This window comes from Saccopteryx bilineata, chromosome 3, assembly GCF_036850765.1.
Source record: "Saccopteryx bilineata isolate mSacBil1 chromosome 3, mSacBil1_pri_phased_curated, whole genome shotgun sequence".
NCBI lineage: Eukaryota > Metazoa > Chordata > Mammalia > Chiroptera > Emballonuridae > Saccopteryx > Saccopteryx bilineata.
In genome coordinates this window covers 7128714-7147807 of record NC_089492.1, presented here as the reverse complement: position 1 = coordinate 7147807, position 19094 = coordinate 7128714, and the positions used below count along the sequence as shown (strand labels likewise).

Here is a 19094-nt window from a genome sequence, read left to right as displayed (position 1 = left end):
TCGGCTGGGCTTCGGCGTCCCTCCCGGCGTCCCTGCCTGCGTCCCTCCCGGCGCAGCCGCAGAGCGTCCTCCCCAGGCACGCGGTGCCCTTGACCTCTGGGGTCATCGTCCATGTGCGCGTGCTGCATCCAGACACTGTGGCTAGGGGGCCGTGAGGTGCTGTCCCAAGGCCAGAGGGGTGTCCCTGAGCGGGAAGGGGGGGCAGTGATGTGTCCTGACCCTTGTTAATGGAAGGGTGCTCCCAGAATGACGGGGGACGGAGGAAGAGGCTGTTGCGAGGCACCCGCCAGACCCACTTCGGTCCCGGCTCTTATCACGCAGGTCGGGTCACCCGGCTTCTCTGAAGGTCAAGTTCCTCTTCTGTCAGCTGGGGCCAGCGACACCTTGTCTGTAGGGTGGTGATAAGACACGGTGGAGTCAGTCCAGGCTGCTGGGTACAGATCCCCCCAGACCGAGGGGCTGCAGGACCACGTGCTTCTTGTTCGGGTGTCCCAGAGCAGAGTGCCAGTGGGGCCAGGTTCTCGGTGTGGCCCCCACCCCCGCTCTGTCCTCACGTGGCCCTCCCTTGGGTGTGCGCCCAGAGTGACAGGTCTCTGGGGTCTTCCCCTTTCCATGCTAATCCCATCACGGGGATTCCCCCTCTGTGACCTCACTTACACCTAATTACCTCCCGAGGGCCCCGTCCCCAGTCACCACCACATGGGGGTTAGCGGCTTCAACATCTGAACCTGGGGAGCCGCAAGCATTCAGTCCGTAGCAAAGTGCGATCTGTTAAAATGTTCAAGACGAATAAAAAGCGTCTACTCCCACCCATTTTGGGAACGAGCTTCGGTAGAATTTCCATGCAGCAGGGGAGGGCTGTCACATTGTTACACTCTCCCCGACATCCGGAGTCATGGAACAGACTTCATTGCTGGGTCCCCAGGGCCCGGGCTGGAGTCTGTGACTGAGGGTCTGTTTCCATCGAAGAACTTCTCCAGGACTCATTACCTCAGCCGTTCTTCCTGTTGGGTTACCTGGTCTGTGTCCTCAGATGGAATCATAATAACGAGAAGCACAGGGCAGGAGAGTCTGCCAAGTTTTAAGTGATTCCAGGAGATTGTATTTCCTTGGTCTCCTTTTGTGTTGAGGTGGCTCGTACATCTCCAGTTTCTCTACACGGTTAAGGTCCGTATCAGAGCGCCCGCTCACGGACCCTTTCCCAGTTTCTCTACACGGTTAAGGTCCGTATCAGAGCGCCCGCTCACGGACCCTTTCCCAGTTTCTCTACACGGTTAAGGTCCGTATCAGAGCGCCCGCTCACGGACCCTTTCCCAGTTTCTCTACACGGTTAAGGTCTGTATCAGAGCGCCCGCTCACGGACCCTTTTCCAGTTTCTCTACACGGTTAAGGTCTGTATCAGAGCGCCCGCTCACGGACCCTTCTCCAGTTTCTCTACACGGTTAAGGTCTGTATCAGAGCGCCCGCTCACGGACCCTTTTCCAGTTTCTCTACACGGTTAAGGTCTGTATCAGAGCGCCCGCTCACGGACCCTTTCCCAGTTTCTCTACACGGTTAAGGTCTGTATCAGAGCGCCCACTCACGGACCCTTTTCCAGTTTCTCTACACGGTTAAGGTCTGTATCAGAGCGCCCACTCACGGACCCTTCTCCAGTTTCTCTACACGGTTAAGGTCTGTATCAGAGCGCCCGCTCACGGACCCTTTTCCAGTTTCTCTACACGGTTAAGGTCTGTATCAGAGCGCCCGCTCACGGACCCTTTCCCAGTTTCTCTACACGGTTAAGGTCTGTATCAGAGCGCCCGCTCACGGACCCTTTTCCAGTTTCTCTACACGGTTAAGGCCTGTATCAGAGCGCCCACTCCCTGTATCAGAGCGCCCACTCACGGACCCTTCCCTCCTCTCTCTCCTGAGCGTGCAGTTCCATGGGATGATCTTTGAGGTTCTATTGATAACCGAGCAGCCACTGATTGATCGATATATGAATTCATAGGTAGCATGTGTGGCATATAAAACATGTTACTTAAAAAGTAGCCTTCACATGTCTTTATAAAATCAGTTGTTGTTAATCAGTGGCTAGTTGTATAAGTCATAGTCTTAAGATACAGAGAAGTGGATCTTGTCCAGTGTCTGGGCTGCCGTAACAGTCTCCTCACCTACCTCCCAGCCCTGGAAGACCGTCAACGTCTTCCCTTTCGAACATTCAGACACTTTCTTTGTGCCAAGTATATGGTGGGAAATTAGAGCATGTTAAGAGAAATTCCCTGTCCTCAAGATGTTAAAAGAACACATTGACGTATTTAAATGCGATGTAGTGTAGTAAATCATGTATGTTCTAAGCACGGGTCTGGATGGATGCATAGGGATGTGTCAGGGGGCCAGGTGGAGAAGGGACTCCCCGGCAGAGGGAGTAGCTTGAGGACAGGAATAACGGTATTCATCTGTGAATTCAACTGGTATTTATTGATTGGTGGTCTGTTTTTTGGGTTCTTGGACGCAATTCTAACCTGTGTATTAGAGGGGGTTTCCCAACACAAGCAATGAACAATTCTCAAGTCCCAGCAGGGTGTCTGAGAAATCCGTTCACTTCTGACTCTGTCGGCCTGGAGAGAGCGCCACGTTCCACAGGTGAGGGCTCAGTCCTCCGGGACTGCCCTCCGCCCCTTAGAGGCCAGTCGCAGGCCCAGGCCGGTATCTGTGCATCTGCCCAGCTGATTAGCACTCAGGGTTCTCACGCCCCCTCCCTGGGTTGGACTAATTCACGAGAGAGGCTCGCAGAATGCAGAGGAACACTTACGCAAGCACCAGTTGATTATAAAAGGGTGTATAACTCAGGAGCAGACGAGGAGGAGAGATGCCCAGAGCAAGGTGTAGGGGAGGAAGTGGGGCTCCCGGGTCCTCTCCAGGGACACCACTCCCCAAATCTCCACGTGCTCACCAACCCGGGGACTCTGAACCCTGTCCTCTTGGGATTGTATTGAGCCTTCACTGCAGAGGTGTGGCTGACGAAGTCGTTGGCGATGGCCCATTGATTCAACCTCTAGCCCCTTTGCCCTCCCAGGGCAGGTGGTGGGCCTGGAAGTCCCAACCCTCTCCTTACCTGGCTGGTTTCAGGGGCCGCTAGCCCTCTTTCACAAATACTGTCCAAAAGCCACCTCATTAACATAACGAAAGGTGCTATTATGGTTTCCATCACTTAGGACATTCCACAAGTTTTAGGGTTCTGTACCAGAAATGGGGACAAAGACGGCATCTTTATTCTTTATGATAAATCACAGTAACCCAGTGGAGGAGCCTGTGCTCTGCGTCTGACCCTGGGCTGTACCAGGGAGCAAAACCAGGTCGGCCCCTGCCCTCTGGGGGCTTCTGTTGATTGGGGGCCGGCAGCGGCCTGTCATGTACTCGCAGGGACAATGGGAGTAATAACAAGGCTGCATGCTGTGCAGAGAGGGGGCTGGTAGGAGGGTATGCACCACTGGTGGGATGTCGGGGCGGGGGCCTTCCCCTGGGGTGGGAGCCTTTCCCGGGGGTGGTGTCTTCCCCGGGGGTGGGGGGATGAGGGTTGAATTGAAGGCCGATGAGCTGGGAGGAGTTAATTGACTGGACATTGTGGAGAACTGCACACCGGAAGCAGAACCAGCAGAACCGAGCCTATGTTTGGACAAACGTATCACAGAAGGTGGGGGTGTCCTCCCCACAATGAATGCAGTAGATTGTGAAAACTCAGGGCTCGTGTGCAGAATTGGGGGGGCAGGTCACAGGGGTCTCAGTGGTCCAACAGGGACCTGGACATCATACTTTGGTCAGGGTGGAGTCACTAATGAGCTCTAAGCTAGAGGGTGTCTGGTTCAGACATGTGACTTGGGGATCTGACCAATGACCGGGAGCCCGGGAGTTTGGAGGGGAGGGGATCCCACAGGCACGTCACTGATTGTTGATTGATGGGTCCATCTCTTGGTTCCAGGTGTCACCTACTGTCAGAGGAATGAGATGGGCCTGCAGTGTGATCAGGATGGCCAATACCGAGCCAGCCAGAGGGACGGGGCCAGTAGGAAGGCCTTCTGCGTGGACGACGAGGGGCGGAGGCTGCCGTGGTCGGAGACGGAGGCCCCCCTCACGGACGCTCAGTGTCTGAGTACGTGTGAGCCCCTGACCCCGCTGTGTTCCTGGGGAGAGGGTGGGCGCTCTCGAGAACTTTCCAGAAGGGAAGAGACATGCGAGATGTGTGGTCTCCAACTATTTCGAGATTTTAAAAAAATCTATGTAGAAACTGAAAGAATAGTAGGAGGAACAAATACCCATCACCTCCAACAATTGTTAGTATTTTCTCCTTTGTTCTCTGTTTCTCTTTTACTTTTAATCACTGGAAAGTAAGTTTTAGACCTCATGAAACTTCACCTCTATATACCTGAGGATGCATGAGAAATGAATTTTTAGAATTGATCTCCTGGGGCTTTTTTGGGGGGGGCAGCTTGCCTCCACAGGGCTGCCCAGCATTTCTCCCTCGCTGGAGTGCTGTGGGAAGATGTGCCGGCCAGGCCTCGTTCCGTAATTTACTTGCTGGGCAACTCAGAGCAAGTTGCTCACTTTCTCTGGTCCTCAGGCCCCACAGTGGTCTCCTGCCTCCCTCCTGAGACACTGTGGAGGTCAGCCCATCCTCTGACGCTGATGCGCGTTCCCTGAGCAGTACCCTGCACCGGGCACAGGTCCTCAATGAGACGACCGGCGGGAAGGTCCTCAGGAACTCACGGATGTCCTACAGTCCTCAGTGTGACCGCAGTGCGGTCAGAACCAGTTCAATCCCAGTGGTGCCCTTTGCTGGCTGTGTGGTCTTGGGCAAGCCACCTGCAGCCCTCAGTTTGCTCATCTGTGAAATGGGGGTAGTAAGGCTGCGTTGTGGGGGGAGCGGAGTGCGTTGCGGGGGAACAGAGTGAGTTGTGGAGGAACAGAGTGAGTTGCGGGGGGAGCGGAGTGTGTTGCGGGGGAGCGGAGTGCGTTGGTGGTGCAGCGCGAACAAAGGTAACACGTGTCTCGAACTGATTAGCAGGCCGGGACTAGTTGCCCTGCTTCCTCAGCTGTTGAACAGGGAGCCGGCCCAGACTGCCTGCAAGGTCCTTGAACTCCGCCCTCCCCTGTCCTCAGAACCCTGCTCCACCTTGCCGGAGAGGCTCCCTCTGCCGCCTGCCGGCCTGTGGCCACCTTTGCACACCTGAGAGTGAGCCCTGGCTGCCAGAGTCACGTAGATCTCCGAGTAAGGAGAGGAAGACATCCACGGGCTCACTGGGTCCCAGGCCCTGGCCCAGGCATTTCTAGACTATGACCCGTGAGCCTCAGGGGGTGTGTGTGGAGGGGCAGGTATTATTGTCCCTGATCACTCAGCTGAGGAAAGTGAGGCAGAGAGTGTTTCAGTGACTTACCTTCAGCACATGGAACTGGTGTGTCTCTGACCCTCAAACCCATTCTTTCCATTACACAATTTGCTCCTACCTGGATTCGTCCACTTCCCCACTTCCCCACTTGCACACACATGCACACGTGCCCACAGAGCCAGCCTGCCCTGCAGGGGAAGTGGAGCAGTTGATACCAGAACATACCTGAGAACAAGCACGTGAGAACATTTCATTTTCTCATGCTCAGAACAATCCTTCCCCTCTCCAGCAAAGCACCCCTGGACCCCAAGGACCTGTGTGTCTGTGTCCCCGTGGGTCAGTGGCTAAGCCAGCCAAAGTCATTATTGTTTCCATTATCCCTCCTCCTGGGCAGATACAGCCCCAGGGGTGTTAGAGCTCCGGGCTTTCAGAGGTCAGGTAGGCGGGTCTTCACTGTCCTTCACATCCGAGGGACCGGGTGTCTGCAGAGAGGACGCCACTTGACGGAGGGCCCTGGTGCTTCCTCTCCGTTCTGGGGTTGTCGCCCAAGTGGCTGCACCTGAACTGCAGCCTCGGGCGTCCCTGTCAGTGGATTGCCGTGTGCGCCCTGTGCAGCGTCTCTCGTTCTGTCCTGTGTACTTCTGGGGCAGAAAGGACAGCGTCCTGAGGGGCACCAGCAGCACTTAAGAGTCACCGCTCAGCCTTGCCAACCTGTATGACACCTTCCTGAGGTCTGGCTCCCAGTGAGCCTCCAGACAGACCCTCTGCATCCGTGCTTTAGTTGCCACGCTCCGAGCTTATGTCTCCCTCTCCGGACATGCAGTGGGGGGCGGGAGGGGGTTTCTACGTTATGTTAAGAAGCTGGGCCCCCACTGAGGTATCAGCTTGCTTTTTCTTGGAATCCTCTTCACTTGCCCTTGAGAGGAACTTTCTCTTTGGAAGTGAAATTGCAGTCTCCTGTTTGAGGCTCTTGAAGAAGCAAAGGGCATGAGTTTAGTTATATAACTTCCCAAACAGGTATCTACCTGAGAGCGAAAAGCCCCCCTCCACTCCAGCCCCACACTCACCCTCATGTTCAGGGCTGGGTCATCATGCACAGGGCTGCTGCTGCAGCACCCTCACGCCTTCCGGAGCCCCGTCTTGCCCCTCTGCAATACCCCTTAAAACTCTTCCGTGGTCCTGCGTTGCTCCCAGAACTAGCAAAGCTACATGCCTCAGGCTCTGCTCTGGCCGCTGGCCCCACGAGACTGTGCCCTCCTTGGGGGCTAGACCGGCTGGTTACTATTCGTTTTGTTACAGAGCAGCTGGTGCTTCTTGTCATATGAATGAATCGCTCCGGTTATCTGGGCTTTATCAAAACTTTCCTAAAGGTCACCAGGGAGGGAGATGCCCCTGTCACTTGAATTCCTGCAGCCACTTTTACAAGCCCTGACACTTAGGCAGGCTGCCCTTGCTAGGAGCAGAGGGACCTGGCACTGTGTATCAGGTATTCCATGCTCTGCTGTTTAATCCTCACAGCCAGGAAGGACACTGAGACTCTCAGAGAAGATGTATCAGTCTTCATAATGTCCTCTGCAGGTTGTTGTAATGATCTTGGCAGTTATCAATCCATCCATCCATCCACCATCCACCCATCCATTCATCCACCACCCATCCATTCATCCACCACCCACCCACCACCCATCCATCCATCCATCCATCCATCCATCCACCACCCATCCATTCATCCACCACCCATCCATTCATCCACCACCCACCCACCACCCATCCATCCATCCATCCATCCATCCATCCACCACCCATCCATTCATCCACCACCCACCCATCACCCATCTATCCATCCATCCATCCATCCACCATCCATCCAATAAACAGGAAACTAGTATCTCTGTCACTATCTTAGCCTGTGGAGGTTCAAGTATTCTTGGAACACTGTTCTTGTCATGGGCAGAAACAGCACATAACTACTGAGAGTCATGATCACGTGTGCTCTGATGTTGACCCTCTCTGCGTTCCCCAAGACGTTTGTACCTACCTGCTAACTAGCAATGGGGGGTGTGGGAAATTGTGCCAACAGCATGTATAAATCTGCAAGCTAACCCAAGATTCCGCGGAATCACTGGCCACTCGGCTCCGGGGTAGTTTCTGTTCTGTTCGCCCCTGAGCTTGTTCATAGAAGATCTGTATCACCCGGGTGTCTTCTTCTCCCGAAAAGCAGCAGATTCTCTAATTCAAGTTCTAAATTCATCACATTTTTGATTACTGGAAAGACTTTAACCGGAAACTGAAAGACCTCTCAAGTCTTATTTAGCTTTCTAGAATGGTGCATACAAACTTGGCAACTTCAGTGATTGGTGGGTGAGAGCCACTTTGTAAAATTAGAGTTCTTTTTTATATCAAAAATCTTAAAGGTTTAAAGCATGTCATTTCTGTTATATTCACACTCCCCTCTCCCAACCCAGTCCCAAAAGGAATACACTTTATTTTTCTGCACTTATTGCGAAGGTCAAGACAAGATTACTTTGCGTGGCCTTGAGTGTATTGACATAATGAAAACCATCCTAGACACAAGTCTCTCGCATAAAGCAGTAGTTACGTGTGGGGATGAGTGCCCACGTACACGCTTCTAATTGTATCTGCAACAAACCCATGCTCATGTGCTTCGGGGCTCGTGTTTTTGGCAAGATATTGACACCCTCGGACATTTGGGCTCATAAAATGAGGCTCATTCCTGGAGAGTCCCCACCATGACTGCTTGCTCGGTGAAAGAGTGAGTTCCAGGTCTCGTCGTCCCTGAGAAATTGTATTTCTTCTTCCTTCCTTGTCTGGTTCCAAGAGCATGTGACTGTGTTAGTCCCACCAGATCGGAGCTCAGGGGTGCTGACGGGAGCTAGAAAAGCAGATGTTCATGTATCACGTAGACAAGTACCGTCACAGCAGCGCCTGAGCCACAGGCCACCCTTTCAAATTTGCGCGAGCCCATGAGAACATGTGTTCTCACCTGTCTTTTTAAAAACAGCTTACCTCTTTCCAGAAAGAAGTCAAGTGGGTTTATGGAAAGATAATTTTCCATAACAGAATTATAAGATGTAATTAGCCCTCAAAGATAAGGGCAGGGAAATATCGATTTAGATAGAAAATTGACATCAACGAGAAAAAAATGTAAGGGCTAATGTAATGCTTAGTGGTCTCCCTACTTCCTGACAAGAAGGTAGGAAGAAACGCAGACATAGTTATAGCTCTTCGCGCTACATGGGAGGCGGCGTGTTGGGACTAGCTTAAAAGGAATTCTCTCCTTGGAAGGTTAGTGTGACCAAGGGCGGGGAAAGGAAGGTGACTTCTTGCCCTAGTGTTCTTCCTGGCTTCTACCCTTCAGAGTCGGATTTTTCTAAATTTCAAATTGTCTTCCAGCGATGCAGAAATTTGAGAAGGCCCCAGAATCGAAGGTAATCTTGGATGGCACCGTGGCCGGGGGAGCTCGGTCCAGAGCTCCTGGTTCTGAATCCTCCCTGCTGCAGTGCTTGGCAGGTACGGGTGTGTGTGTGTGTGTGTGTGTGTGTGTGTGTGTGTGTGTAGGCGACGCCCCTGGGGCCGGGGGCACCGTGTGCTGCTGCTCTCGTGAGGCCGCTGAAACAAAGCCACTGAAACTATAATGAAAGAAAGAAAACAACACTTGATCAAAAACACTTGGTGGTCCATCGATTCCCTCGTAGGCATATCTCACTCATAATTTCCCTTCAGAGTTACAGGGCATCTAGTACTATGTGCCGAGAACAGTGCTACACTAAGGGGTAGGGAGCAGGAGTGAGGGACCCTGGTTCCTTATAGAGCTACTCGCCCAGGTTGGGTGATAACATCTGTCTGTTTTAATAGTGAGGCCAGAGAGGGGTGCTGACAGCTGTCATTTGTTTATTGAGCATGTGTCTGTGGAAGGATTATTTTGTAATCCTACAATTATCTATGAGTGGCCATTGTTGGGCCATGTTGCAGGTTAGTGTGTGTGTGTGTGTGTGTGTGTGTGTGTGTGTTTGGGGCAAGGTGCAGGGGTATGTCTCTCTCTGTCCTCAGCATCACCTGGGAAGGACAGGTGGTGACTGTCCCTTGGTGTTTGCAGACTGTGCCTTGGATGAGGCCTGCAGCTTCCTCACAGTCTCCGCAGTGGGGTCAGAAGTCTCCTGTGACTTCTATGCTTGGACAAGTGACAACATCGCCTGCACAGCTTCCGGTCAGGTGAGTGATGGCCGCCTTGTGACATCGCTGTCCCTTGCCTGTCCGTCAGACGCACTCTGGCTGAATCCACACCAGCCTGAGCAGGTGATGGAATGAGGTTGTCCACGGCTGGTCCCATGTCGCTTCCGTTTCTTCAAAGCGACGAGCCTTGGAAAATGGAAACAGCAGTAGACCTGCGATGGTGCCTGATGAAACCGACATGAAGGGCGGCCATCCCAACAGTGGTTTCCTGGCACAGGAGTCAGAAGAGAATTTCAATGCTGAGCGCCCCTTCTGTTCCCCTCCAGCTTCCTCATCGGGCACGCAGGGCACTGGATGCCACTGGCCATTGCCCAGAGCCATAAGTACCCTACCCTCTGTGCCTCTGAGTTCTGGACCCTGGCATTCCGTTCCATTGTAGAAGAAAAATATGACTATGGCTTAAAAAGAAAAAAGTTAGATGTTAGCTAGAACCCTGGGAAACGGTTGCTTCTGTAAGTCGGAGCTGTAGGACATTGGCAATTCCATTGCTACCATGCACCAGGGCAGGAGGGGATGCCGTGAACGCTGTTCTTCTATCTCCTAACTTTCTAACTCTTACACACACGCAAAGCTCCACCCTCTGGTCCCTTACAGACCCATCTGGAAAATTCCCATGTGCTTATCAGCATCTTTGTGTTTGTTTACATGCTAATATTTTATAATATGTATTTCTTATCCCTTGTATCTTAATAACCTTATTCATTTAAATGGCATATATCAGTCCATTCTGCAGATGTACATATTTATCTTACATTGTTAAGGACATCGGTTAGCAGTTTTGCAACATCATCAACAATAGTACATGGCATGGCCTTTGTCCATGTACCTTTGCTGATGTGTGAGTGTGTGTTCGTAAGCAACATCCTGGAGGCACGTGGAGGGTGCACCCCGGAGTTTTAGCCCTGTCCTAGCTCCCTGGCATCAATAGGGTTAATCTCTGCTTCCTCTGTAATTACTCTCTTGAATTACACCTGTCTTTGCAGCTGACGCTCGGGCCTAGCATCTCCTGCTGACGTGCCTGTGCACCTGTGGGCTGGGAGGAATTAATGAGTGGGGATATGTAACCAGTGCCCAACCACAGGGAGGGTTGGATCAATGTTTGTCGAACTGGCCGGCAGGAGTGATAACACAGCCTCTCCTCTCCAGGACCCAGACTCACTGGGCAACTCAGAGGGCACCGGCTTCGGAAGTCTCAGGTGCCAGGTGAAAGTGAGGAGCAGGGGGCCGGACCCTCCAGCTGTGTATTTAAAAAAAGGTAAGTGGGTCCAGATGGAGGACTCTGCGGAGCCAAGTGGCTGAGCGTGGCCAACGGTGGGCCGCTCTTCAGCCAGGTGCCTTCAGGGAGGGGCCCGCCTGCACCCACACCCCCGCGTGCTCCGAGCCCGGCTCCCTCCCCGTGGCATACTCCTCCCAGCTGCCCTCCTCAGACAGGCACCTGTGTCCTCACGTTTGGTCCTTCCCCAGGCCGGCAGGGGTTGGGAGGGCCACTCCGCAGGTGACACAGTCAAGTGCAGAGCGGGCTCAGGCTGCGAGCAGAACCCAGCACAGCCCAGACCGTGCGCCCTGCACACAACGCCGCCAGGCGGCCTGCCCCTGCGGTGTGGGAGCACCCGGGCTCGGGGTCCTGCAGCTGCGCCCCCTGAGCCGTCCCACCCCCACGGAGCGTAACTCTCCTGTCCCTCCATGTCCTGTCCCTCCGTCGTCTCCGCCCTCCGGAGAAGGGGCAGGCCTCCTCACAGCCAGCCCACACCTCTGTGCACAGGACCTGCCCCAGCTGCCATGTGCATGCATACGGGTGCGCTCCCCGGGGGCTCATAAACTGCGGATTCTGGGTCAATCAATCAGGGCGGGGCCGAGGCTGAGCCTGTTGGTAGCCTGGTAGGCTCTTGGGAATGCCAGGGTGGCCAGGGCCTGCACCCTGCCCTCGGGAGCCAGGCGTGTCGTATTTCATAGTTCACAGCTCACTGGCTCATCCCACCCCGACCGAGGTTTCTGGAGAAAGTTGGAAAGGGGGTCTGAATCCTCACGTTGCAGGTGGGGAAACGGAGGCTGAGAGAGACTGAGAGGTGTCCGAGGTCATTGGCTAGTAACTTGGGGGCGGGACGCACGTGTGTCTGAAACCCCCTACACCGCTCCCAGAGGGGTGGACAGGGGCCTGCTTCTCCGTCTCTGAAGCGCATGTGGGGACGCAGCGAGTCTCTCCTAGGACCTCGCAGGCCGGGCCCTGTCCTGCTTGCCTCCTGCCTCCTCTCCGTCACACGCCAGCAATGAGGAGTCCAGGTCGTGAGCCCCGCACTGCAGCCAGGCTCTGCCCAGGGACTGTGCTACCTCCGCCCCTCACGCCGGTCAGGGAGGGTGAGGCTGCCGGAGCCTCCTGTCCGGGTGGCCCTGGCGTTGCCACACGCCAGCTGTGTCACCTGTGATCCGGGGCCACGCTCCCTGACATCCTCGGCTTTCGTGTTTCCTCACTAGTGGAGCAGGAGTCACAAGTAATGGGGTGACACGTGGGAGGCATGTGGAAATGAGAGAAGTACAGGCGATTCCTAAAACTGCTTTCACTCTCGCTAACAAGTTTCCCCGATGACCGGGGACGAAGGCTGGGGACCAGGAGGCAGCCCGGAGGGCCGGGATGGGGCCTGGGGCTGGGGATGAAGGGTAGCGTGAGTGTTATCCTCAGATAAGTCCGTAACTCAGGGCAGGGGGCCTGGCTCCCTGCAGCCTCAGCCTTGAGCAGCAGGTGGGGACAGGGCCACGGCCAGGCCCAGAGCCTCGTCTGACCCCGGTCCTCAGCAGGGACAGGCGTGGGTGTTTCTTGTCTCTCGCCCTCTGCCACCAACCGCCTCCGTCCTGTTAGATGAGGTTTGGGGGGGGGGGGGGCGGGAGCCGGCAGAGCTCGGACTTGTCTGATCTACGGCCGGGGCTGCTGGCACCACTGCCCACGGTGTGTCCCAAATATAGTGGCTTTCCGTCTTCAAAACAGCAGAGCGTGGGGATGGTTTTCTAAAAAGGAAAACAAATACAGTGAGCAGCCTGTCCCAAAATGTTTTTTGTTTTTTTAAAAATACTATCATATATATATACCTGGGCCTGTTATTACATTGGGGGGAAAAAAAAGTGCAATTGTATTTGTTTTTCAGTGTTTGCTGTTATTTTTCCCCTCCTCATCTCCTGAAAGTTGATACATTAGGGGAAATTGCAAGGGAAATTGGGAAGTTTCTTTGCTGCCAAACCAATCAAGGACAGAACTGTTTTTTTGTTTCTTTTTTTTTTGTCTTGTTTGCTTTTTAGAAAAAAAAATTTACATTTTAAGCAGAAAAATGCAGAGACCCAGCTGTCCTGGCTCCTGGTGCAGCAGGAAGAGAAGGGAGGTCAGACTAAACTTTGGTGGGGCTTCCGACTCCCGCTCTGATCAGGATGATTTTGTACTTTTATTTTTAGTAAAACGGGAATAGAAATGACACAGCGTGTGGGGTGGGGGGTGGAAGGACATATTTTCTGAGTGTCTTCAGCACGGCCCGAGGCACCTAGTAGGTAGACAAGCACACCCGTTCACGTGCCTGAGCTTACGTGACCTAGAACACAAGACGGCTGGACTTGTGGCTGGGGACCGTTCTCTGTCTATGCCCTCAAACGTGAAGGAGCGGCGGTGTGATGTTTTTCAGCGTGAAAAGAAGGCAGTGTCCACAGGTCCCTTGGAGACTGTGTAGCCTGGCCCCCTCACTCACACGTGTACAGACGGGTCAGCCGAGGAGGCTCTCAGGAATTAGGAAGTCGCTGGCCAGGGGTACTCTCGGGCTTTGCACTTGGGTCAGTGGGGTTCTGAAGCTCGTGCTACCTTTCTGGGCATGAGTCAGTGAGACCGGACCAACTGCTGAGCCGGTGGGAGGTCGGGGTGGGGACAAGCACAGGCTCTGGTGTTCTTCCTGCCACCCGCCAGCTGTGTAGACCAGAGCAAGACCGTTAACTGGGTAAGACGCTCTTCCCTCACAGGTAAAGAGGACATAATCATGGGACAGGCGTTTTGGCTCCAGTGCAGCATATAATCCCATATTTGCACAACGACACGCTAAAAACAGCAGGGCCTGTTGGAAAACTAGAGCGGGGACAAGGACAGGCGAAACCTAAGCCATGACGCCTCTAACCAGACGTTAGAGACCAAAACGGTAACATTCCCACTGAACATTAAAAATCCACAGTTTAAAAAAAGACGGGCTGAACCCATCACAAGGACGGGCTACGGGGACGGTGAAGGCAGGTAGCTTGGGTGGGGCGGGTGTGGGAAGGGTCCGGACGGCGGAGTTACGGAGACGAGAGCCGGATGCCCAGAGAGAAGGGGCAGTCACAGTCGTCACGTGGAGGACAGAGCCAGCGGCCAGCCGGAGGCGAGAGGAATAACATAGGTGCATGGGCATGTGACCAGGCCCCGTTCTCTGCTTTCGTCTGCTCTGCCTTCACCTGTCGGTTGATGGCACAAGGCAGTGACGTGTTGGGGAAAACGGTAGATTAACCACCATGACGTCAGCACGACAGGGGCCCAGCTTCCTGCCCCACGCGTGTTTGGAACGCTGTGTTACTGAACACACGTGGTAGCTAGGCAGGGTGGACGTACCTCTGAGGGCAGGGCCATGCAGGCAAAGCGCATGGGCACAGTGTCTGCGTGCAGTCGGAGTGCAGTATTAGCTGGTGATCATAAAAATAATCACAAATGCGCCTGACCAGGCGATGGCGCAGTAGATAGAGCATCGGACTGGGATGCGGAAGACCCAGGTTCGAGACCCCGAGGTTGCCAGTTTGAGCGCAGGCTCATCTGGCTTCAGCAAAAAGCTCACCAGCTTGAACCCAAGGTCGCTGGCTTGAGCAAGGGGTTATTCAGTCTGCTGAAGGCCCACGGTCAAGGCACATATGAGAGAGCAATCAATGAACAACTAAGGTGTTGCAATGTGCAACGAAAAACTAATGATTGATGCTTCTCATCTCTCCGTTCCTGTCTGTCTATCCCTCATTCTGATTCTGTCTCTATAAAAAAAATAAAATAAAAAAAAATGTAAAAAAAAATAACCCCAAAGGCCAGCTCTCTGTGCGTCGCTGTTTGACCTGCCGGGGTGTCCTGGGCGTCTGTCTGGGTCTGCCGGCTCCAAGCTCCACGTGCACAGGCACGTCCCGCAGTCTCAAGGCACAGACAGGGTCTCATCTTGGACCACACACTGCCTCTGGCACAGAGGGTCCACTGTCCTGTGGCCAGTAGGTTCTGGTCAACTCCTCTGCATTGTTTTGAGATCTTTTAAACAGTTTTTTTTTTTTCTGCCTTTCCCCAGGCCAAGAATTCACCACCAGAAGTCAGAAAAGCTTCGAACCGACTGGTTTCCAAAACACGCTCTCTGGCGTGTACAGCCCTGCTGTGTTCTCCGCCTCGGGAACCAGTCTGACGGAAGTTCATCTCTTCTGTCTTCTTGCATGTGACCGCGACGCGTGCTGTGACGGCTTCGTCCTCACCCAGGTCCAAGGAGGTAACCTAGATTACAGCCCGTGGACGGGGGACACGTGGGGTCACAGAAGCCAGGATGTACAACATGGAGACTTCGTGGGAAGCTGTGGGCACGAACGAGGTGACCACATTCACGTAGAAGGTGACATGCGCATACACAAAGTCAGGGACATACCATGCCTCTTTCAATACATCACATGATGTGTTGCAGTACCATTTTTTTCCTTACTGCCATCTTTAGAGAGGGTATGACGAGCTCCATCTTACAAACAGAGAAACTGAGGCTCGGAGAATCCAAACTATTTGCTCATAGACCCGTAGCTTGCCAAGCAATAGAGCTGAGATTTGGGCCCAGGTGTATCTTTGACAGCCTCTCACTGGCCACACTGGTCAAAAAAATGTTAGTTTATTCCTAACATCTACGGTCATTCATTCAATGATTATCTGGTGAGTGCCTTCTGTATGTCAGCTTCTGTGATCAATAGGACTGAGAATTTCTGTTGTGTTTCCACAGTGGGGATGGACTTCTGTGTATAAGGATAAATCCATAGACTTGGTGACATGTAGACCAGTGGCTGAGAAGGGACTTTGGGGCCAGACAGACCTGGGTTCTGGTCAACGCTCTGTCACCTTCTGGCTGTGTGCTACTGGACAAGTTGCTTAAACTATCTATGTTGTAGTTTCCTGGGCCATGAAATACAGATAACGATCACTCCTGTTGGACTAGTAGTTATAAAAACAATGGGCACAAAGCAGGTTTGGCCTCTGGTATGCTATGAATTCAGTAACAGAGGGATATGGGACTGGTGGCTTTCAGCGTATGGAGAGTTCTGCAGACTAAAAACACTTTTGAAATATATATATATATATATATATATATATATATATATATAACCTCACTTTCAGTCAGTAATAAACTTTAGATGACCGCCATGTATGTGTAGTCCGATGTGCTAGGTGTTGGGAAGCTGAGAGTAGATACAAGGAGCTTAGAGTCCGGTTGGGGAGGCAGGGCTATCATGAAAGGACATGGATGACCTTCACTTATCCATTTGTGCTGCCACCCAGCAAACATGTACTGAGCCCTGCTGAACACCAGGCTCGATCAATACAGCAGCATGAGTGTCGAGACCACTGGAACCTTGGAGTGCCGGGAGGGAGATATCAAGCGGCCTTGGTAGTCAGGGAAGGCTTCCTGGAAGAGAGGACGCATGGGCTAGTGTTTGTGGGATGTGTAATGCTTCGATGATGAGAGAAGAGAGAGAGAGTCTGGCCCAAGATGGGACTCGTGTGAGCTGAGCTCCATACAGGCAGGGGCACTCTGTGTGTTCTGAAGGATGTTAGCCATGACGTTGGGCTTCTCAGAGGCAGACATTTTGAAAGCACCTACCTGTTATAGCAGCTGGGATGACTTCCAGCACCTGCGTATCATTCCTCCTGAGAAAGCGAGCCCTGCTTCATGGGCTCCAGAGCCCGTGGTCTCCACGTCTCAGGGGCCTGGCTCCTCTGTCAGTCCTGTTCTCTGGCCCGTCTGTTCCCACTCTGTGTGTCCGAAGGTCTTAGACTCTCACTCTCCTTAAAAGCTAAGACGAGCATAACACCACCGAGCTCCTGACCTCAGGTCTTCCCTGCAGCTCCTTTTCCCCCTCAGCCAGACCCTGCAGTCTGAAATGCCATGGCTCCCCCAGACTGCTTCCACCCCGATCACCAGTCACAGGGGCGCCTTCCCACCCTCCTCCGCCTGGTTCTCTGTAGCCATGGACACTACTGACCTCTCCCCAGCTCCGCCAACTCGCCTCTCCCGCTCTCTAGATGCCCTTGTCTTCCCCAGGCCGTGCCTCTCCCGCTCTCTAGATGCCCTTGTCTTCCCCAGGCCGTGCCTCTCCCGCTCTCTAGACGCCCTTGTCTTCCCCAGGCCGTGCCTCTCCCGCTCTCTAGATGCCCTTGTCTTCCCCAGGCCGTGCCTCTCCCGCTCTCTAGATGCCCTTGTCTTCCCCAGGCCGTGCCTCTCCCGCTCTCTAGACGCCCTTGTCTTCCCCAGGCCGCGCCGCTGTGCCGGCTTCCCGAGCGCCCTCCTCTGAGCTGAACCACCAGCCGGTTCTGCCCTCGGCCCTCGGCCCTCCTGGCTCTTGGAAGAGACTGGTCCCCATGCTCACCTGCTGTCTGGATAGATCCCTTGCCTGTCCTGCAGGTGTCTCAAAGTCAACATGTCTCTGCAGGAACGGATAGCTTTTACCCTAAATGAGCTGCTTCTGTTCCAAATCCCATCTTCGGGATGAACAATCAAACCAAGAATCCGGGAATCATGCTGAAGTCCTTTCCAGCCTCCTGTCTGTCTCGCTAATTTCTCACTCCCCTTTCTTGTTGCTTCTTTCTTTTTTTTTTTTTTTTTCATTTTTCTGAAGCTGGAAACAGGGAGAGACAGTCAGACAGACTCCCGCATGCGCCCGACCGGGATCCACCCGGCACGCCCACCATGGGCGACGCTCTGCCCACCAGGGGGCGATGCTCTGCCCATCCTGGGCGTCGCCATGTTGCGACCAGAGCCACTCTAGCGCCTGGGGCAGAGGCCAAGGAGCCATCCCCAGCGCCCAGGCCATCTTTGCTCCAATGGAGCCTTGGCTGCGGGAGGGGACGAGAGAGACAGAGAGGAAAGCGCGGCGGAGGGGTGGAGAAGCAAATGGGTGCTTCTCCTGTGTGCCCTGGCCGGGAATCGAACCCGGGTCCTCCGCACGCTAGGCCGACGCTCTACCGCTGAGCCAACCGGCCAGGGCGCTTCTTTCTTATTCTACCTGGGATGGAGATTGACTTCATGCCCACCTCTGCTGCCTGTAATCCCGACTGTATTATTATTAATTATTATAATAATTATTATTATTTGCCAATTGTGTTGATTCTCAGTTGCTCTCTCACCCCAATCCCCCAGTGCCAGGGTCCCCCCTCCCCACCTTGAAATCAGTCTGTACAACCCTAAGCCCTACTCACGCTTTCTCCTCCTGAAATCTTATCTTGTCTCTTCTCTTTGTATCCAAGCCCACGTGTCCATTTCCCTGGTGGATTAAAACTTCCCATGTGATAAAATAGCCGTTTATCCCCGGCCCCTAGGCAATGACTGAAAAGTGTTGAGTTTAGCTCCCAGTCATCAGGAGTGGCTCAAATTTTGTCAGTGCCAGGGCAGAAATCTGGATTGGAGTAAATGGAATCTTAAAATTCCTTGCAGGTTTAATGCTCTGTTGACTATATGATATGCCTTCGTGTTAGTATTTAGATAAGCAAAAGAGAGATAGACAGATGATACACACGCGTGCACATGAAGACACACATGTATGTAGCATGTATTTCTTTATGTATACCTATATTTAGAGATGCTGCAATTCGAATCCAGGCCTTCTGCCTTCTTCGAGTTAAATGTCTCTTCTGAGGACACCAGTTTCCCCTGAAGCTGGATTACTCGCCAGACCATGTGATTTTCGCATTGGAAAGGTTGACTTCATTTTCCTCAGGCTCCCATATGGAAGAATTATTTTGCTCTGCGGAGCAGGAAGCCCACAAACCCTTTCACCATGCCGTGTCTGGCCGGCAGCCGGCACGCTTTCCCCTGCCGCGTCCTCTGTGATCTGTGAAGTCTGGTGCGTTGAACAGCCACCTCGCCATGCTGCAAGTTAAGCTCTCTCCGAGACAGACATAAAACATCGGGCAGATGTCTTTCCCAGCCTCGCCCAATGGGCAGATTTGGAGGTTTAACGATAGAGCTTTGGCTGGATCTGTGGATGATCACAAACGCAATCCTGCTCCATCCTTTTCCCACTGTCTGCAAAGTCATTTAACTTTCGGGCAGACTCCCCACTCCTCCCCTGTCCCTTCCACCCCCTCCAAACCAGCGGCGCTCCAGCCTCCTCCAGCCTCCGACCCCTGCATGGCTCATTTTCCACTGATCACTATTAATGAAAACTCATGATGCTTGCAGACCTGCGTTTCAGTGAAGGCCACTT

At 53.4% G+C, this 19094-nt stretch overlaps 1 protein-coding gene across 1 annotated transcript in view; it reads left to right on the top strand.

The window, feature by feature from the left end:
* Positions 1 to 19094, top strand: part of TG (thyroglobulin) — a 224387-nt gene that overhangs the window by 44244 nt on the left and 161049 nt on the right. The window contains exons 21-25 of the mRNA XM_066264615.1: positions 3962 to 4132; positions 8778 to 8894; positions 9481 to 9596; positions 10764 to 10872; positions 14933 to 15124. Coding sequence (XP_066120712.1) covers positions 3962 to 4132; positions 8778 to 8894; positions 9481 to 9596; positions 10764 to 10872; positions 14933 to 15124 — 705 coding nt within the window. The remainder of the gene's footprint in view (positions 1 to 3961; positions 4133 to 8777; positions 8895 to 9480; positions 9597 to 10763; positions 10873 to 14932; positions 15125 to 19094) is intronic.